The 21329-nt window shown below is 37.5% G+C and overlaps 3 protein-coding genes across 8 annotated transcripts; 1 reads left to right on the top strand and 2 right to left on the bottom strand.

Annotated features, from left to right (window-relative positions):
* The first annotated feature begins 127 nt into the window (after window positions 1–127).
* On the top strand, window positions 128–14212 carry LOC306885181 (cytoplasmic dynein 1 light intermediate chain 1-like). Of its 6 annotated transcripts, none has more exons than XM_079441553.1 (14): window positions 128–254; window positions 463–536; window positions 1981–2097; window positions 2557–2787; window positions 2993–3153; window positions 4501–4594; window positions 4867–5002; window positions 5203–5314; window positions 5410–5469; window positions 5853–5897; window positions 6168–6258; window positions 6917–7048; window positions 8065–8083; window positions 12687–14206. In XM_079441553.1, exons 1-13 carry the CDS (start codon window positions 151–153, stop codon window positions 8070–8072), a joined length of 1365 nt encoding a protein of 454 aa, XP_079297679.1. In that variant the 5' UTR covers window positions 128–150; the 3' UTR covers window positions 8073–8083; window positions 12687–14206. The 6 variants fall into 6 exon arrangements, with proteins under 6 accessions (XP_079297679.1, XP_079297681.1, XP_079297676.1 ...); XM_079441552.1 differs by having other exon boundaries at window positions 141–254; window positions 6168–6288; window positions 12687–14212; XM_079441555.1 differs by lacking the exon at window positions 463–536 and having other exon boundaries at window positions 135–254.
* On the bottom strand, window positions 14184–16470 carry LOC306885185 (CKLF-like MARVEL transmembrane domain-containing protein 7). Its single transcript, XM_079441560.1, has 5 exons — window positions 16092–16470; window positions 15771–15944; window positions 15186–15284; window positions 14883–14964; window positions 14184–14746 (listed from the first exon to the last, which is right to left on the bottom strand). Exons 1-5 carry the CDS (start codon window positions 16155–16157, stop codon window positions 14733–14735), a joined length of 435 nt encoding a protein of 144 aa, XP_079297686.1. The 5' UTR covers window positions 16158–16470; the 3' UTR covers window positions 14184–14732.
* On the bottom strand, window positions 16176–20468 carry LOC306885184 (MARVEL domain-containing protein 1-like). The gene is made up of 4 exons (XM_079441559.1): window positions 20115–20468; window positions 17672–17839; window positions 17324–17443; window positions 16176–17107 (listed from the first exon to the last, which is right to left on the bottom strand). The coding sequence occupies exons 1-4, from the start codon at window positions 20256–20258 to the stop codon at window positions 17027–17029; spliced, it is 513 nt and encodes a 170-aa protein (XP_079297685.1). The 5' UTR covers window positions 20259–20468; the 3' UTR covers window positions 16176–17026.
* Window positions 20469–21329: the final 861 nt, after the last annotated feature.

The raw sequence follows: 21329 nt of genomic DNA, 5'->3' as shown, positions 1-21329 counted from the left end.
TTTTTCATGACCCTATTCTATTCTGTTCTATTAACCTGAGCTTCGGCAGTGATTGCGGTTCGCGGTGGTCCACGCCCAGCAGAAAAGCAACGCTCGGCTCTGTGCGACACATCCGGGGCTCATTCAGGGGTGTCACTCAAGCCTGCGAAGATGGCGACGACGGGCAGAAATACACTCCTATCGGTTAGCACAAATGTAAATAACAGCACTTCCGAAAGCCAAAACCCCGAGGAGGATGACGGACAGAATTTATGGTAGGCCTAGCCGGTTCTTTTATCCCCCATTCAATCTCGGCTGTATGTGCAGAACGCGGTTTTAGGTGGTTGTTAGCCGCTAACTTGCATATTGCCCCAGCCGGGCAGGTACACACAGGCCAGTCTGAATCAATGATCGCAGTGATGCATACTCTATAAAGCGTTGTGATTTAACAGCTAATGCCACCCTGTGTTCCTCTGCGTTCAGGTCATCGATATTGAGTGAGGTGTCGACGCGCTCCCGATCAAAATTGCCGTCAGGAAAGAATGTGGTTGTTATGGGTGGGTGTTTTTTTCCCCCTCTGTCACACAAAAATTGCTGTTTCATGTCTGCTCTGTTTCATCCTATTGATCTGTATCCGATTTATCATTATTAATAAATAACATACAATGCTGGCTGAATGCAAGGGTTTTAACTGATGTGATTGTCAGTGTGCTGTTATTGTTGCTGGGCGCACGTCATTGTCTCCAGTCGTCGCCGTCACACACCGCGCGCTCAAAACACATTTGTGCCTGTCTCGTGAAATTTACTCAGTATTTTTATAATCGGTCATTTATTTCGTCTTAACGATTTGAATATGGTACGGACTGTCGGGTTTGGTGAATAGAGATAATCCGCACTCTCAGACAGGGGCTGTGTCCTAAAATCTACCATACCGCCTACTTAGACAGCATCATAGGCGTGTTCTGAGGAACAAGATGCTGCATTTGAACCATTTTATATACTGAAAAGTCTGTATATGTGTCAGTGATGCCTAGAAAGTGTTGTCTAGCCGTCTGATGACTAAAAATGCTATCTTGGTAGGGAGCTCACTAATTTTTGAGACGCAGCCAGTGATTGGCTCATGTTTGCTGCTTCAATGGATGCGCTTTACTCATAGGGCGTCAGACATGATAAATGGCCATGCAAAATCTGTTGAATGAAAGTTAAAAAAAATAAAAATACTTCTTTATTAATATAATTTATAATTATTTTCACAGCTGTTTTTTTAACTATATTTTGCCCATGTTGTTTTCCTTACCATATTAAGATAATATTGTTTGTTTTTATTGTTTTGTTTCAAACAACTATGCTTTTCTTTGTTTTTATTAATATCACACTGTGAATATCACAATATAGAATATCACACTGTGTTGTCTTTGGCAAATATACGAATTCACATTAATTCCATAAATTCTCCATTTTAACAGAAGATAAATATATATTAAGGCAGAAATATATCTGACACTACAAAAAAAAGGGGGAAAAGTTTTGAGTTCAAGTGATACATTTTTCACTTTCAGCGGATTTTTTGGCACAAGTCTCTGGTTAATTTCTGACCCTTTGTTTTGTTTAAATCATTAGAAATCCAGAGATCTATGTTTCTCTTCCAACTTTATTTTGCCCAGCAATGCATCTTTTATACAAAACCTAAATTTTTGTAGACTATTTATATTATTGTAGATTACTGATATGCTTTCACTTATTTTTATGCTTTATAAACACTGCCACCAATTCTCAATTCACCTATTTTTATTAATTGCATGACTAATTTGTATAAAAACAGAGCAGAGAAATGCAGCATGATCATGTACTATGTGTTTGATAATTTTTTTAAATATACAATTAGAAATAATCACATAATTAAATATGCATTATATATGTTGTTTTCAGGATCCAAATGCATCTACGCTCTTAATATTTTTTTTATTATTTGTCAGTGTGTTAATCTGACTTGTTTTACAGGTGAGGTGGGGTCTGGTAAGACCACCCTGGTGGCCAAACTACAAAGTGTAGAAGAGTACATGAAGGGTCGGGGCTTAGAGTACCTGTATTTCAATGTTCACGATGATGATATCGATGGTAAATATTAAATTGTTGTCTTGAGTTCGATACTGGCAATATATAAACCAGTGTTGGATGTGTAACCTAATGACACTGAATGAGAGAATCTGGTTGTCATCCACTATAATCAATCAACGTTGAACAGTTTTTAAGACTGCAGTATTTTGCAGCAATGTTTTAGCAGATTGGTCATGTCCTTTATTAAAATGGAAAAGTGTAGGATGTAAATAAGAAAAGATGCCATAACTGAGCACTGAGATTATTTAGTGTAATTTGCAATTTATTAATTTTTATGTTTTGTTTGTCAACTTGAAGCAAAAATATGGTTACTGTTTTCAAAATAGAATTTTTGCCAACCCAAGCAGTCAAGCATAATTATCAGTGACGTCTGTCATACTTAGTATAGAGGCAGCCTAATGACCAACAGTAGGTAATTCAATACAGACATGCTAAATCTAATCAAACTCTTTTTGTCAGATCATGCACGGTGTAATGCATGGGTGCTGGATGGGGACCTGTACCACAAAGGCCTGCAGAAATTCGCCGTATCAACAGAGAACATGGAGGACTCACTGGTTCTATTTGTGGTTGATCTGTCCCGGCCCTGGCTGGCCCTCGATTCACTGCAGAAATGGGGCAGCGTTGTGAGGGATTTTGTGGACAAGCTCAGAGTTCCCCCTGAAACCATGAGAGAGCTGGAGCACAGATGTGAGTAGCGTCTTTGTGTGTGTTTAGATTGTGAGTGTGTTTGCATGCTAAGTACCCTGTAGGAATAATCTAGTGTGGTGATGCATTTTGATCTGTGATAGTCCTATATATTGCTGCAGGCAGTGCTTACAGTTCTTATACTTGCATAAATGAGTTTGCAGTTAGTACAGTAAATATCTCTGAATGTAACTGTGTTTGTATGCAGTGGTGAAGCAGTTTCAGGAATACGTGGAACCAGGAAGTGACCTGGAAGCTGTGCCCCAGAGAAGGAATCCTGAGTCTGAGGAAGAGAGCGTCCTGCTGCCCCTGGGAGACAATGCGCTCACACAAAACCTGGGCCTGCCTATAGTGGTGGTCTGCACTAAGGTACACCTGCTCAAACTTCCTGTTCCTGATTTATATAAGAGCAGCTACAATGGCGCAAGCATTTACAACAGTTTGGCGAGTTTTAAATTTTTTGAAAGAAGTCATTGTTACGAACCCCGTTATTAAAGTGCTCGTTATAAGGGGTGAGCAACATAAAGACACGCGATGACGAGACGGCAATTTGAAAGTTTATTATGGGATCAAAACTCACGTATCAGCAGGCTACTAATAAAGGACAGAGATAGACAGACGTAGACCAACGCAACATAAAAACAAACAACATTCAAACACAGCTGAACAGCGGCTGGCGGAAACATCATGACGCGCACAGGACTCCTCGTCAATCCTCTCAAGCCCTTCTCCCTCAGTGAACGTCAACCTCTTCACAGAGCTAAGACAGTGATCACATCGATCACGCCGCTGTGGAAAACAAACGTATCCCTCAAGTTCCGCGCTCTTCTCTCTTTACTCCGGTGTTATATAGTCTATCCAGCCTAGATACTAAACCGGCTGCAGGTGCGCAGGGGTGGAGCCTATTAGGAAAGAGAGAACCGGATCAATGAAAGATATACACAAATAAACATAACTCTGGCCGTAACATCATATATGCTCATGAAGGCTGCATTTATTTGACTAAAAATACAATAAAATATTTCCTACTGTAATACAGAGAAAAATGATTACATTTTGAAGTAGTTTTATATTTCAATATATTTTAAAATGTAATTTATTCCTCTGATTGCAAGGATTATTTTTTTAGTAGCCAGTACTCCAGTGTTCATTGTCACATGATTATTCAGAAGTCATTCTAATATGCTAATTTTTTTATTATTGATGTAATAAACTAGCGCTGCTTAATGTTTGTGGAAGCTGAATACATTTTTTTCAGGATTTCTTTGAATAGAAAATTTGAAAAAGCAACATTTATTTGCAATAGAAATCTTAATAAATGATAAATTGCATTAAACAGTAAACGTTATAAACTTTTTACTATCATTTCAACTCAATTTAATGCTTGCTTGCTTAAACAAGTATTAATTTTTCAGCAAAAAATATCTTACCTCAACATTTTGAGCACTTCTGTATTAATATTAATATACATTTTCAATAATACATTTTCAAAGCAATTTATTTCTAGGTTTTAACTAGATTTTTTTAACTCAGTTTTTGTTGATGTGGTCTCCCACATATTTCAATGAATAAGATAAACTTGCCATTCCTGGTCATTGTTTACCAAGTTGGTTCTGCTTTTACTTTCACTAAAAGCCCCGAATATATCAAGTTACAAAGCAAGGATGTAGTAGTATGTTAATGGAGTCTTCCTTTCATAATTCTCTCTCTGTGTAGTGTGATGCGATCAGCACTTTGGAGAAGGAGCACGATTATAAAGACGAGCACTTAGACTTCATCCAGTCTCACATTCGACGCTTCTGCTTGCAGTGTATCCTTACACATCAGCACGTCTAAACCAAAGCTGTAATGATGAATATAATTCACCCTGTACATTTTAGTCATCTGGACGCCAGGTTATTTTCGTGTTCAGAGTGTAATTTTTTTTGTGCATCATGTTTGCTTGGCAGTGGAATGTGGTAACATTATCTGCTGACCCGCCATAATGGCTGCTTCCCAAAAATTGCCGAAGTGAAGAGCTCGCATGTTCTTTGCTTAAATTTAAGCTCACCTTGTTGTTTTCCTTCACAAGTGACCTTTCAGATGGAGCAGCACTACTTTACACATCCATGAAGGAGAACAAAAATCTAGACTTGTTATATAAATACCTCGTTCACAGGTTATATGGCTTTCCCTTCAACATCCCAGCTCAGGTGGTGGAGAAAGACTCTGTGTTTATGTAAGTGTTTGGATGCCAAGGCACACTAACACATGAATTACATTCAACATGAAATGAAAATCAATTGCGTACAGCATTGTTCATAATCTTTGTAATGTGAAATAAATGCCACTTTTTTTTTTACAAGCTAATAAAATAGAAATGTGTAATGGTGTAAAATGGTTTTGTTTCTTTAAATGTTTATTAACTTTCATTTTCAGTCCATCAGGATGGGACAATGAAAAAAAGATCGCCATCCTGCATGAAAATTTCCAGACAGTGAAAGCAGAGGACAACTTTGAAGATGTAATAGTAAAACCCCCAATTAGAAAGGTAAGAGTTCACACTTGATTCCATCTTTGCCAGTGGATGTGCAGTTAACTGTGGAATCTCTAAAGCGATTGCTCGTTTGTGATATGTCTTTCCAGTTTGTACATGAGAAGGAAGTTCAAGCTGAAGATGACCAAGTATTTCTACTAAAGTTGCAGGTAATTGCATAATATTGTATAACATAATCATCAGAAATGATTATTTCTTGATTTTTCAGCAGCATTACTCATTATTATTTTTAAGTGTCACATGATCCTACAGAAATCATTATAATATGCTAATTTGTACAGATTTTTGTACAATTTAAGATACCTTAAATTTCACAAAACACAATGCTCCTAAATATATTTTACAGTTCGCACTCAAATATATTGAGTCTCAAATGTGACTGACATGCTCTCGTTGTCAAGCCCTGTATTTGTAAGTCTAGTAAGCTGAGAGGTTTTGTTAATAATCCACGAAACTTGTTTGATAAACAAATCATTGCCAGAGTATTAAAGAAATAATCGCTGAATTATTTCTGTTTTTGCCCTGCTCTCAGTCTCTGTTATCTAAACAGCCTCCAGTCACTGCAGGAAGACCAGTGGTGAGTGTTTTACATGCGCTCGATTTACATTTCAGCCCCCAGCGTTACTCCCTGTTGAATCATGTTTTGGAAAAAGACTTTTCTTGCTACCTGACATTTGCATTTAAGTGTATTCATTTAACAGACACTTTTACCCAACCCGATTTATTCATTTAAATTTTTAACATTCAGCTTTAGTCTTTTGTTAGTCATCCTCTCGTACAATTTTTTTTCTTTGTTTGTTTGTTATTTTATTACATTTTATAAAACATTTCTTTGTGTCTGTAACAGGACCCAACAAACAGAGCTCCCACTGGCTCACCAAGGACAACCAACCGTTCGGCGGCGGCTAACGTGGCAAATGTCATGCCCATGCAATCAGGTACCAAGAAGATTGATCCCAACATGAAAGGTGTGTATGAGTGCGCCATATTTAGGATGCATGCCTCCGACTCCTCTCCATCTTTCTCGGCCTCTTTCCTTCTGCATTCCGTCCTGTAGTTTCTCTCCTTGGCTGCATTTTTCCAACTATTGGGAGCAAGAGCTTTTGGAGTCACACCTTTCTAGTTCTTGGGAATTTATTTCATCCAATCTCTGGATCTGGTTTCATGATTTTCACCACCCTATCATCTTGGGAAGAATGTGACCTTCAACATGAGATACCATCCTCAAAGCTTTTGTCTAGACTTATGGGTGAAAATCTTGTTTGTTTTGGGCAACAGTGATCGTGAATACACTTTTAGTGTCTCCATAGATTGTTTCAGGATGCAGATAAGAACTCTCTTAGGTTCAGATCATAGGAAAATTGCTGCCATATTTGGAGGGGATTAGAAGAGCTTGTTGGGATTAAAGCTGGTTTCTTAGCTGAACTTTTTTCAGACTTTCATTTCGACTTTTTCCTTTACACACATTGTTTTTAATTCCATTTTAGGGTTCGGTAGATGTTACTGTTTTGTAGCAACCTGAATCTAGTTTAGGCTAGTATCTGCTAAAGTTTCAGCTTGTATGGTTGTGCTAATTATTGTCATTTCTTGTGGCAGGAGGTCAGACCAGTGAGGGTGTTCTGGCTAACTTCTTCAACAGTCTGTTGACTAAGAAAGCAGGCTCACCCGGCCCGGGCGGCCAACCTACAGGAGGAGGGAGCAACACACCAGGAACAGTCCGCAAGTCAGGTGAAGGATCCTCTGTGACAATATCACTCCTCCATTCATATCTGTGTCCACTATCATGGGGAATTTGAAGTGTTTTGACTTGGAGAGCTTGAGTTTTGTATTTCAAAAACAGAAACAGGTGGCACATGTTGACTTCTGTCAGTACCACCGTGCAGGATTAAACAGTTTTGTATTTTCACTACATCATTAACCAATAAGAAGGGATTTACCCTTCCGGTTTGTGTCCAAGATTTTTTAAAAATGTTTTTAAAGCAATTTAAAGTGATAGTTCACCCAAAAATGAAAATTCTGTCATCAGTTATTCACCCTCATGTTGTTCCAAACCCGTAAGACCTTCGTTCATCTTCGGAACACAATTAAATTAAGAAATGTTTGATAAAATCCGAGAGCTTTCTGACCCTCCATAGACAGCAACGCAGCTACCACAATCAAGGCCCAGAAAGTTAGTAAAGACATCATTAAAATAGTCCATGTGACATTAGTGGTTTAACCGTAATGTTATGACACTACGAGAATACCTTTTGTGCACAAAAAAACAACTTAATTCAACAATTTCTTCTCTTCCGTGTCAGTCTCTGCTGCAAGAGAGTACCACAATGCGCTATAACTTTTTCACCAGTAATTTACTAAAATTTAGAGGAATAAAATATATGACATGGAGAAGAAAATGTCATTTTATTTTCTTAATCTTGTTCTCTCACTGGAACTCAGAATATGGTATTTACAGTAATCACCTAATTCAAGATGCAGTAGCATTACTTTTTTTGGTCATGGCTTCAAAATACGCAGGCTTCAGAAAGAGTTGTGTTGGGACAGTACATGATAGAGGCTATATGCTGCAAATGATGGAGTAGGTCTGTGAGATTATTATCTTCAAAACACTTCAAATCTTGTCTTGTTCATGTTGTACACATGTGAGGTCATTGAAGTTTGTCCCCTATTCTCCCTTTTTGTTTGTTTGTCTTCATATTGTCCTCATCACCCTCCTCTCCTGCACCTTTATCCTCCCATCCCAGATCTTTGACATCAGCGACGGTAAAATAAATATATTTGATAATCTCCTCTGCATGTGCAGCTAGAAACCCCACTAATCATTCAAGCTGACATGCTGTCACCCTTATTGTCCACAGTGCATCAGATTACTGAGTAATAACCCAGTAATCTAACACAAGATTTAACAGAGCAAATTAGTTTACACAACTTGTCTGTGTTGTCACAAAATTGTCTGTACTTACTCACCCTCATGTTGCTCCAAACCTGCATGACTCTCGTTCTTCTGTGGAACACAAAAGAAGATACTTTAGAATGTCTCAAGTGTTTTTGTCCATATAATGAAGGTCAGAGGGGTTTATTGTTGTTTTGGACCCCATTGTCTTTCATTATATGGACAAAAACAGTTGAACACTCTTCAAAATATCCTATTTTGTGTTCCAGAGAAGAAAGCAAGTCATACAGGTTTAAAATGACAGAAGTAAATGTTAATTTTTTAATGAACTATCCCTTTAAAAGTTAAAATGGTGAAAAAAAAAAAGTGTTTGGCAGTAACTACATTTGTTAACATGTCTACTAAGGCTTTCTACAGATTCAACATTCACCTTACAAGCTCTAAAACTAACAGCAAGTGCAGTGGTTTTATGGCTCACTCTCTTGTGTCCTGTCATATTATGCTTTTGCATCTTCATTTGTTTTTGAACCCATAATGCAGCTTGATTTTATGGGAGTGTATTAAAGGTAAAGTACCTCATTGGCCACAGTGACCTCTCCCAGTCATCATTTTTGTGCCCTGATTTTCTTACTGTGACCATGTTACCATGTATGAGTGTATTTGATTTTTTTTTCTGTTCTGTGTGAGTTGACAATGGCACACACAAAGATTGGTGTCAATATGCCAAAGCATTGCAGAGATACAGCCTCGAGTGTCATTTTGGCATCATAACTCAAATTCGTTGTTGTGGTATGTGAAAACTTGTATGTTTTGTCTATTAACACGAAATCCATAACTTTTTGTCAGCATGGTCTGAAGATGATATGATTCGATTTTGGTGAAAATCGGACCAACGGTTTAGGAGGAGTTCGAAAAAGTAGGTTTTTAAAGAAAATCAAAAGAGCAGAGATGAAGTTTGGCTGACTATGGCCACGTTGGTATCACTGTTCTCAGCATGACCCAAGGAATCTATTAATACCAGTCTCATTACAATAGGCAAAATTCACAGAAAGCTATAAGAATTTATTTGACGTCATTATAAATTGACCACAAGGTGGCACTGTCATAAAACATTTTGAGTACTTTCAGGTCATGGTACATATAAAGTTTCGGAATGGTACACCAATGCATTCGTAAAATATAGCATTTTATATCATAAAACTCCATTATAGTCAATGGCAATTTCATGTTTTGTTCAACTATAGCGCCACCAAGAGGCACAATCCCACCAAATGTTTTACGTGTCGTTAGAGTGTGCCCATACATGTGCGTGTCAAATTTGGTGAAAGTCTCATTTTGTTTTGGAGTTATAGACATATTTGTGTGTAAGTAGATGAAAAATGACTGACTGTTGAGTTTGTTTGAATTTTTGTGCCACTTACTATCAATTTTGGCAATTGGGCATTGGTGTATACTTTTCGAACTTCCTACGGTGGTTTCGTGTCGATCGGAGTAACGGTTTCTAAGACATTGCCAGATGTTTTTTTAAGCGCTACAATGCAACGTAGCACAAACCATAAGGCTAAACCTGGGAAGTTTGGTATCGATGGACTCGGCAAAAATCCCTGTGAAAATAAGTCAACCCCACCCAAAGTTATAAGCATGTGAAAATTAGATTTTACCACTAGGTGGTGCTGCTTCGAAACTTCTCAGGTTCCTTTGTGCTGATGACCCATACCAAGTTTAGTAACGATACGTTAATTCGTTCGTAAAATATAGCATTTTACTACAAAATTCAACATGGCCGACGCCCAAAATGGCTGACATGGGAAAATTGGATATGGTTTGACTCGGCATGATGCTCCGAATCCAATGAGTTTTGTGATTTTTGGCCAAATCATTCACAAGTTATAAGCAAAAATATGCATTTTTCATATCTCCTGACCACTAGGTGGCACAGCGCCGAAACACTGCAGGTAGCCTCAGGTCATGCTTGTTATAACATACACCAAGTTTCGTGTCAATACGCCAAACCCTTGCGGAGATATGTGAAGTGAAGTGACATTCAGCCAAGTATGGTGACCCATACTCGGAATTCGTGCATTTAACCCATCCAACGTGCACACACACAGCAGTGAACACACACACACCGAGAACATACACCCGGAGCAGTGGGCAGCCATTTTATGCTGCAGCGCCCGAGGAGCAGTTGGGGGTTCGGTGCCTTGCTCAAGGGCACCTCAGTCGTGGTACTGAGGGTGGAGAGAGCGCTGGACATTCACTCCCCCCACCTACAATCCCTGCCGGCCGGAGACTTGAACCCGCAACCTTCGGATTACAAGTCCGACTCTCTAACCATTAGGCCACGACTTCCCCATATAGATATAGCCTCAGATCCATTTTTGCGTGCTTTTTGGCGAATTCGTTAGTGTGGTATTCGAGAACGCTGGGACGAATTGACTTGAATTCCATAACTTTTTGCCTCCATGGTCTGTAGATGAGCTGAGCCGATTTTGGTTAGAATCGGCCAAATCGTCTAGGACGAGTTCGACAAAGTAGGTTTTTACGAACAATTGAAGATAGCCAAAAAACTAAACCTTACGATTTTGGACTTGAGCCAAGGATTCAGAGGAAAAAAGAATTTATTTTGTGGCTTATGGTTCAAAAGTTATTAGCATTTCAAAATTAAATTTTTTGACAAGTGGTGGTGCTAGAGATTTTGAGTTAGAGACTCCAAATTTAGTGTGGTTACTATTGACACTATCATCTATCAGTGTGCCAAATTTTACAACTTTCCCGCAATCGGTTCTATGGGCTGCCATTGACTTCCGGCGGAAGAAACGGAAGAAGAAGAAGAATAAGAACGCTAACGATTACAATAGGTGCCTACACACCTTCGGTGCTTGGCCCCTAATAAAAATCTTACTGACCCCACACTTTTGAACAGTATTTGCTTAAGTAAATAATTTTACCCCAGGTGAAGTTTATCTTTAGGTGAGGTCACACTAGGCTTTGTGAATGCGAAATTACTTCTGACCCCACCACACTGCAAAATACGCAGCAAGTTTGTGTTCGGTCTGGGACATTTAGATGTTCTGTTGGTCAAATGTCTTCAGTTGGTTGATTCGGACATCATCATAGATTGGTTCAGAAGGTTACAAAGTCTAGTGTGACTGCACCTCTTCTAAGTTGCACTATATTGGAGCAGGAAACTGCTGGTGAATGCATGAATTGAAAAAAAACATATTCCTAGGTATATACGTATACCTACAATGCAATGTAAGTTGCTTTGTATAAAAGTGTCTGCCAAATATGTAAACATGGATGACAATAATTCAATGATGGGTTTGTATGGTGCCTGCACTGTAAAGGCAGAGAATCATGTCAAAACCAAGGTCTTGCAAACTAATTTAAGTTACAATCCACAATCGCTGCAGGGCTAATTGTTAGCACATAATTAGTGGAATTAAGACATAAGCCTTTAAACAGTGATAACATTCCCATCAGATCAAAACCTTTTGTTTGGCTTAAAGCATAATTTCTGAATGAACATTCTCTTTGCATTGTTAATTATACCTTTTGAAGCACTAAATATGCAAATGGTCAATTAGTAAAATTTTTACTGCATGCTTAATGTTATTGTGTTGGCTGGATTTTCCTTATTTAAAAAAAAAAAGCAGTTTTCAACCTGAATGCGTGTGCGAGTCTGTGTGAAGGTTCATTGACAGTCTGTCATCTCCATTCATTCCATCGCTATGTATTTACTTTTCTCCTTCAGGCTCAAAAATTTCTTTTTTTTTTTTTTTTTGCTTAACATTGAAAAGCAAAGGCTCTTTCTTACTTGGGCTTCCCACTTGCTCTTGTGCTAATAGTTCACTCACAGACTCACAAACACTGACACGCTAAGGTTTTAAGTGTATTGTCACTTCTTCTCAGGATGTAGGAATATTCTGGGTTTAATAAAAGTCAATCTCAATCGACAAACACAATGTTTACTACCACAAAATATATTTAAATTTGTCCCTTCTTTTCTTTAAAAAATCTAAACTCAGGGTTCCATTAAGGCACTTGCAATAGAAGTGAATTGGGCCACATAATGTGAACAATATGCATGTTAATATAAAACCACGAAATGCGAAGTCTCTTACTTACATTTTATGTGTAAAGTTATATCCAATTTTACAATGGCAACATAATGCGCAAAATTTAATTGACTTTAAAATTTCCCAAGAACTGTTCCCATTTTCCTCCTTTCACCCATAATCCTGTTTTTTTTTTTTTTTTCCTAAGAAAACAAGGAATTAAATTATTAAAGTCAAAATATTTTGTGGTAACTAACATTATGCCACAAATCCTGTCGATAAAGCTTAACTTGGATTGAACCCAAAATATTCTTTTAAAGCATAGGTTAATACTGCTTTCAAGTAACATGATCTGAATTTTGGCCAACATACTCATACAAATTCAGTTTGATCTTATCTTTTTCATTCTCAGGCTCCAAGTTGGGGTTGACAGATGTCCAGGCTGAACTGGACCGGATCGCTAACAAATCCGACCTGGACTCCTCAGCCCCTAACGCAACCACGCCCCCTGCCGAAAATGACGAATCCTGAATGAGAGGCATGGATTATTCACCGGCAAGCTCCTCCTCTTTACACTGCTCTCTCCGCCCCCCCAAACCTGCCTCCCTTCTGCCACCTCTCCTCCCTTCCTCTCCCTCACTCTTCCTCTTGATCTTGTTCAGAAGGGGGATTTATTCCTGTTTATTCCTTGTACGGACAGTGACTTGAAGCTGCATGTCGGGCAAATTGCGATTGCTATGTCTGTCTCCACACGCACACATGTACAGCGGATGGATCTGTAAAAAACCATAGAGACAGGGTTGTCGTAGAAATGAAGGACAGTAGATCTGCATTGGACACTAAAAGAGAGGATTAGAGAGGAAGTGGGGATGTAGGATGAAGTCCGAATTAGAAAGTGGAAGGGGTTTGTGAACTTATGAACTGTATTTATATGGCTTTCGGTAGTGAATTATCTTACATGAAGGATCCTGTTCGACTAAAGTAAAAGTCACTCAGCTTCTGATAAACAAATGCACATTTTTACTGATCTAAATGTCTTAGCCTCATCTGAACAAATATATGAAATAAAAATAAAGGGAAGCATCACATTTCAGTCAGAGAGATTCGATCAAACGATTCATTGGATGTGGTCACCTTGTGTTGGTGTTTATCTTTAGCATTCTCAATACCTGGCCTATTCTTAAGTGTATCGATCACAGGACCAGAACACAAATACTGACATGATTTCAATGCTTTGTAATATCCATAACCCCTTTTTTGCTGCTGTTAAACTGTCAACAGATTCACCAAGTTGGATTGATGTCATCTGTTGCGTACAATTAAAAGTATCTAAATATTGCACTATTACACAATAGTAGGCAATGACACTGAAAATGATCTCTTACAATGCTGATTGTAGCAGAGTAGTACATTTAACTGGAGATCAAGAGAGTTTTTAGCTTAGCCATGGTTTATGAAGTCGTCTGTGTAACTGCTGATCAAGACTATTGATGGGACTGACAACTATGTCCGGTGTAAAAAATTTAGTTTGTTTGTTTGTTTTCTATGTTCACAAGAGCTTGAAAATTGGATGTTTCTGTGTATGTTTGTTCTCATATTTCAACTACAGCCGGTTATGGCACTGTTTATTAATGGATGCACTAGAGATCATGCAAACACGATCAGTATTACTGTCTTTTCATCGGTGTGTGTGTGTGTGTGCGCGTGTGCGGGAGTTTGAGAAAAATGAGTAAATTCAGCAGGAGATTAGTCTGTTTAGAGACTTTAACGGCTAGAAATTAGTACCGGGATGGGAAAGGAGGGGGGTTGAGGCAGAGGTGGCAGAGGCAGAGGAATAAACATACGCTAATATGGTCCTTTAATTTCACAAGATGTAGTGATGTTTCTCTGGATCAGGTCTGTAATCATTCTATTAAAGTTGTATTTATTGGGAATGGCTGCGGTCTCTGACGTTCTTTTGTGTGGGTTGAGACCGTTATGACGCAGGAAGTCTAAGATCTCAGCAAAAACCGACCTTCTTTGGAACAGAAGTTCCAAACGGTTCAACATTTGACAAACTGTATATTTATTTTTTATTTCTCAACATTCATTTCTCTTTCATAAAGCATTAGATAAACAAGTTTGGCCACCAAACCAACTAACATTACAAAAGTGCTCAGGAAAATATTTTTTAGTAATAACACATTTTCTAAACAAATTATTAACAAAACAGTGTTGAGACTATTATAACATTAAATTGAAAATAAAGGCCATTTGGCAAATTATTGGAGGGGATTATATTATATAGTAATTATAGTATTAAAACCATCTAATTGCAATAAACCATGTGTGCAATAAATGATATTCTATTCTATGTAAATTTACTAAAACAACAATACCCTTTATCAATTCCCCATCCATGCTCTTCGGTGTTGAGGGCAGTTTCACAAGAACCACTATAACTACCAAGACAATGTTTTTATATTGGTGGACCTGGAACAGAAATGCATTATTTCAGATAATCAGTTCAGGATTCAAAAGCACCTGAAATGTTTTGCAGATCCAGCTATGTTCAGTTTATCTAATATGTTGAAATACACACTGAAAACACGCTCAGCTCCTAACTTACCCTCGGGTTGTGAGCGGCGTGCAGCAACAAGTGAAAGTATCACACTTACAACTAAGAGATATGAGGCCAGAAGACCACACACCTGAAAAACAAACGCCAGAAAAGTTTACAATATAATCAGTGTGACACAATTACAAGCTGTCATGGAAATGAAATGCTGCAAAAATGAGACCACCTCAAAACCAGTCTTTGATATATATTTTAGTTTCATTTTCTTTTTACTGTAATCTTTTTTTACAAGTTTGATTGACTGTAATAAAACTAGGCTAAGCTGATAAACATTTACTGTGATTAAGGCCTTACCGAGGCAGCAACCAGAATAGGGGTGTCATAAGACTTCACAGCAGCTACAATGGAACCAGTGGAGATGAAGATGAATCCCAGTGTATCAAGCACAAACTCCTTGAAGAACAAACAATGATATTCTTCATCAGAACGTGCATAATCATATACAGTTACACTAAATCATGATTATAATGTGGTTTGCAGTTGATGTGGTAACAAATATGGAAAAGTGACATGTCTGCTCGTTTAACATGCTATACTCTATATAAATCATTTTAAACATAACTTTTTGACAATTATCATACATGTTTTGATAATTTACAATTTTTCCTTTATATATGCACTGAACTAAAACCTTGATTTCCCTGGTAGAAAAATACAGCTGGTAACTAGCTTCGGACAGACTAGCTACCTTGTTTCAAAAACAACTTAACATCTTTGCTTGTTTGTTGGAGCGTGTCTAAAAATCACACAAGCTTAATGGGTTTGATATATCAAAAGTCCAAGGACGTTATCAGTCAACGACTTATCATTTACTTGTGAGCTTGTGTATGAATAGTGATCTGAAATGGAGTAGAAATTATTATATGTAACAATACTCACGGCTATCGTCCAGTTCACAAATGAAGCCCTTTTCGGAACCCCAAATACAGTCAAGAATAGAAAAACGGCGACCGTGATGGAGTAACCGAGTGTGACCCCTTCAAAGAACCCGTAAGAGTAGAAACTGATGTACCACGTGGACCGAACGCACGCGAACGCTACCAGGAGAATCACCTGCACATACAAACACAATGCTGTTTCTGTGCTAGTACTATAGTAACTTACGATGCATAATAGTTTAATATAATTGGCAAACGCGGAAAGGCGTGTTCTGTAGTCTGATATTGTCATGTGACATAGGTGTAGGTAAGGAATACTTACAAGCTGAGCGACCTTTAGAATTCCTTGTTTTGATTGCAAGTATTCCAGAAATAAAATCCCCATCATCGTTCAGTGGATGTATAACAATATACTGCAAACGACGCGACGCCACGCCACACCACACGAGAGCGCTCCACAAAGCGCGCGTGTCTAGTACGATGTGGTCAGGAAACTGCATCTGAGACAATTTACTGCCGTTGCTCAATTTCACAAGTAATATTGTATCTCAATAGATGAGAGCATGAATCACAATTCGTTGGAACACATTATGACATACTAGATGAAGAATTCAGCATGTTTCTCATCACATATTCCCATATTAAACACATTTTTGATTTTGTGTGGGAGATGCACTTTTGTGAACTTCCCCTTCTAGTTTGTATAATTATGCAATTTACCTTCTATATATACCAAATGTATGTTGTTTTATTACAACCATAATACGAGTTTGACATTTAGCCTATAAGAAGTAGGCTACATCAGATCTGCTTTCAAAGGACAAAATAATGACAGCTTTAATTTGACACTAGAAATACAAGGCTTTCAGTCAGGTAAGTCCAAACATCATGAGGATTTTCAACATAATTTTGGATTATCAAACATGACCAACATTAAAAGGCACATTCAAAGCACACGTGAAACATTGTATGCCTATCCATTCACAGACTGTCAATGAGCCTTATGATAAAACTCCATTCAATAAAGCTAATATAATGTAAATTTTGCATGTAAAATATATCAAAATATCTTTTGTGCATTAGACAGATCTGTGTAGAATTGTTGCAAATACATACAGAGCAAAACATACATTTCTTTATTTTTAATATACAAGAAAGTCATTGGCATTAAATATTTTTTCAAGTTTAGTCCATACCTGAACAATAATAGGATGTCATATTTTTCACATTCGATTAAAAACTACAATCCAGCACAATTTATTCATCTCCTCTGTGCCAGGATTTGTAACTGAAGAACGCACTGCCTGCGTAACTCAGAGATACTAGGAATGCAAAAAACTAGAAAAGAGAAAAAGAGTCAAGCATTAAAAAAATCTGATCCAAGTAAATGGAAAAAAAAAAAAAAGTATTTTACTTGGAAATTAAATTTAACTTTGGAAAATGTAACCACATATTCTGGGCAGGGGAGAGCAATTAATAATTATCAGTTGACCACAAATATATATTCCCCTCAAAGTAGTTTACAGCCTTTGTGTACTTCAAACTGATAATTACCGTCGATGCCGCCCAACAGTTGAAATCATGACGTCCTCTGACCCCCTTATTCACCAACGTTGCCTCAACAATAGCAGCTGACGTGTACAGTAAAGCCGCAGTGCAGTTAAAAATGAGAACCTAGGATTTCAGAGACAGAACTACAATTATTTAAGACAATTAACACAACATGTTCCTTAACATTTAGCCACATTGATTTTTGAAAGTCACTAAGGTAATTTGGGTAAGTTTAGACCTGTTTTTCTAAATGAAAATGCAGAACTATTTGTGCATACCATCATGGCATCCTTTTTCTACCGCTTTGTAGAGACCGAAATCAACTATAGAACTGTACAGAAGTGCACCTACCAATGCAGACCAGGGAACTTGTCGGATTTGTCCATTGGCCAGTTTGATGATGAGGAGGAAGAGGGTGAGAAGCCAATAGAAGACAGTCACAAACATCACCCATCCAAATGGGGAAAACTGGAAATATTCTGTGCTTGCAATCAGTGCCCATACCAGCAGGCCCAAAATCTGAAGAATAAAAAAATTACTGTTGTTTTCAAATATTTAATCTGCTGGAAAACTTAAATAGAAATTCTGGAGGGCAGTGGTTCTCAGTGGTTCTTTTTGACCTCTCACTGTCCACAACTATTTTCAAAGACTTTATGACTTTTCCAGTCATTTGTGATTTACTAGATAAGGATTAAGGGTAAGGGTAATTTTTATTTTTTTACTCAAAATTTCTACCAAAAAATATTTTAGAAACTGACAATGACAAAAATGTATATTCATAATGAAAATGGCAACGGAGCTATAAGATTTTCTCAATTTAGATTTCTTTATGCACTTTTTTCAATTATAATTCCAGAATTTTCTAGACAGTAAGAACCCTTTTCCTTGAAGAAAAGAAAACAGTTATTAAAATAAGACATCTCGATGTTTAGTTATTATTGAAAATCTTGGTTTTAAGTAGCTTATTTTAATGCTTGTTTTGTCCCCTTGTCCCCAACAGTGGTGTTTGAGAACCACAGTTGTAGGACATTATGATCATTCATCTATTTTACGGAGTGTCTATTTACACTTTGTGCAAATAGCCCACCTTGTTGGCAGAAGCTATTTACACTAACTCTGCCCACCGATGTGTGATTGGGCTAGTCAACATTACAAAAGACCGATGCCAATCCTCAGCTCTGGTGCCAGATGGTAAAGCGTGTGTCATACTACTTTTGACGCGATCGACCCGGGTCCGAACCCACCTTTTGGTGAACTTTTTTCCCCCTCGCTTTTCAAATTTCAAATCACATCAGAAAAGCTTTAATTTTTAATAAAAATGAAGGAAATAATCAAAAAGATGAAAATAAACTATCGGCTAGGGTTAGGGTAGGTGTAGGGAGGGCTTTTGTCCCAATAAGGTGGCATCCATTTAATAATTTGAATTAAAATTATAATTTAAACTCAATAAGTTATTATTGCATACTGTTTTATAATGTACTACAATTCTGAGGTGCAGATAATTGCCACTATTTGCAATAAGTAGTATAAATAGCAGAAAATCCTGCTATTTTAACAGTGTAAATAGAATCTAGCTATTTGCACAGTGTAAATAGCATCTATCACTAAAAAATAGTTATTTGCACTTAGTGCAAATAGCCTCTGCCTTTATTTTACCATTCCTGTCCATATAGAAGTTACTTTTTTTCAGTTCAGTTTTTAAAAATGTAATTCTTATTTATAGCCTATAATATAAAGGACATAAACAGCCTAGACCTTAACGGAAAGTTACGTCATTAAAATGCCAATTTGTAGTATCTTTCACATATCTGAAAAAGGTGTATTTGAGACATGGGCTGTGGCAAACCTGAACTGAATTTAAACTATAAGAGCAGAGTCCTCTACTTGTTCAAAACTGGGTTATTGGGTCGTTTGGATTAAACCAGCCATAGCTCATTACAATCTCACTTCCTCTGCTATTCATTGGCCTTATCTTCCCTGCATTGAAACAGAAAGAGGAACATTCACAACGACCACAATCACACGCATCAAAAATGAGTTCCACTGCCAGGTTCAAGTTAGAATCAACAAAAAGGGGGAAATCGCTTCTTGCACAAATAAGTTGAACTCTCCATATAAGTGTGTTATGGGGACTTTGCAGCTCACATAATGAGGGCTACAAATTAGGTGTCCATATCTGTACAAATATAAGATTACAAAGCCTCAATATGCATGCAGTGTAGACTAGAAGCCCTCCAGTCACTACTAACTTACTTCCTCCTGAATGCATTGGTAGGCGTTTTTACAGTTGCTACAGGCTAGCTGTGTCTCTTGCAAAACAGAACACTTGCTTTTTAATGGCAAAAGGGAACACGTTAGAAAAATATGCGATAAACTAAAATCAACATGCAACCCATTGTTGACAAATAACCTGATTTGATTTAAAGGTGTATGAATTTACACCGTGCAATTTTCACAATTCCAATATTAAAATGTCTTTTAACACGAACGACGTCGAATGGACATTTTCCTTAAGTCACTGAGGTAAACAGTGCTGCATAACTTCGTTTTGGAGAGGAGAATAGCCCACATTCGGTTGCCTAGCAACCACACAGTCCAGCGCACGTGATGGCCCTCAACAAAGCGCTATTCTACTTGTGCAAATTCCAGGGGAAAAATTTAAAGATAAGAGAAAAAACAACAGTAAAAACGTTTCCCTCACCACAAACAAAAATTCTTCACGACAAGCAAGCCTATTGGTTTTCTTCCTCAATTGCCCATTTTAACTGAATGTAAGTTTTAGTAAAGTACTCACCACTTCCACAAAGATGAGGTATTTAGACAGGCTCAGCACGGACTCTTTGTCGTACCACGAGGTTCCTGTGCTTGAATTCCCACATTCCAGGTAAGGGCTGCTCACGGTGGTCATTACAGGTCTAGAGTTTGGATTCTCCGCCATAAATGCGCCCCAAAATCTTTCTGCTCCACTCCTATTAAGTTATTATTACATTAACCTGTTATTATTATGTAACCTATTTAGTTAACCCCACTAGCAGGTGCAGATGATGGCAATTCCATACTTTTCGTAAATCCTAGCTCCACTAAAAAAAAAAAAAAAAAAAAAAATGTTTATTTGCATACTGAGGTTACAGCAGGAAAGACTCCGCCCACAGACCACCCCCATCCTCTACCACAGTTTACTTCCTCTAGAATACACCTGATCAGGTGAGATGCTGCTGCATTTGCAAAAGAACAGTGTTAACCAAAGTTAATTAAAGTATCTATTTAAAACGGAAGAAAAAAAGGTTGCTGATGGCATTAAAAATAAAATATTTGCAGTGAATCGTGATGAATGTATGCCGCACGTGTAAAAGTGTCCAATGAGGGTTAGGGATTATTCGTCACTGCAGGTGGCGCGCTCTCAGTTCTCCACGAGATGGAGCCACAGTCAAATAAAGCCTCGAGACACAGTTTCACTGCAAAATGAAAATAAAATAGAAATAGACACGCTCACAAAAAATACGTTTTTAGACAGCCTAATTGACGGTGCAATTTTTAGAAAACGCGTTTAAAAGACTATATATGTGATATATATATATATATATATATATATATATATATATATATATATATATATAAAGGCTTTTTAAGGCAGTAAATTGCTCAAAAGTGACAGTAAAGACACAATTTTACAAAAGAGTTCTTCTGTTATGGATTATGGTGTTATTAGGCAGCATAGTTGTTCTGAACATTTATCAAAATAAGAAATGTCAGTATATTAGACTGATTTCTGAAGGAGCATGTGACACTGGAGACTACAGTATTGGCTGCTGAAAATTCAGCCATCACAGGAATAAACAACATTTTAAAATATATTTAATATAAAACAGTTATTTTTCACAGTATGTTTTTACTGTATTTTGATCAAGTAAATGCAGACTTAGTGAGCATTGGAGACTTCTTAAAAATAAATAAATAAATAAATAGTATTGAGTCCAAACTTTTAAATGGTAGTGAATGTACTATAGCA

This window comes from Barbus barbus (assembly GCF_936440315.1).
Source record: "Barbus barbus genome assembly, chromosome: 19".
NCBI classification, from domain to species: Eukaryota; Metazoa; Chordata; class Actinopteri; order Cypriniformes; family Cyprinidae; genus Barbus; species Barbus barbus.
Note: the sequence above shows the minus strand (reverse complement) of the source record. Positions and strands in the feature narration are given on the sequence as shown.

Coding starts and splice junctions, on each gene's coding strand:
- LOC306885181 (XM_079441550.1), top strand. CDS start 151: ATGGCGACGACGGGCAGAAATACACTCCTATCGGTTAGCACAAATGTA. Junction 4,595..4,866: donor TCGACGCTTCTGCTTGCAGT/GTATCCTTACAC, acceptor GTGACCTTTCAG/ATGGAGCAGCACTACTTTAC. Junction 6,289..6,916: donor GATTGATCCCAACATGAAAG/GTGTGTATGAGT, acceptor TTCTTGTGGCAG/GAGGTCAGACCAGTGAGGGT.
- LOC306885185 (XM_079441560.1), bottom strand. CDS start 16,157: ATGATGGGGATTTTATTTCTGGAATACTTGCAATCAAAACAAGGAATT. Junction 15,285..15,770: donor TTGTGAACTGGACGATAGCC/GTGAGTATTGTT, acceptor TTGTTCTTCAAG/GAGTTTGTGCTTGATACACT. Junction 14,965..15,185: donor CTATTCTGGTTGCTGCCTCG/GTAAGGCCTTAA, acceptor TTTGTTTTTCAG/GTGTGTGGTCTTCTGGCCTC.
- LOC306885184 (XM_079441559.1), bottom strand. CDS start 20,258: ATGGCGGAGAATCCAAACTCTAGACCTGTAATGACCACCGTGAGCAGC. Junction 17,840..20,114: donor ACCTCATCTTTGTGGAAGTG/GTGAGTACTTTA, acceptor TTTATTCTTCAG/ATTTTGGGCCTGCTGGTATG. Junction 17,444..17,671: donor AAGTTCCCTGGTCTGCATTG/GTAGGTGCACTT, acceptor CTGAAATCCTAG/GTTCTCATTTTTAACTGCAC.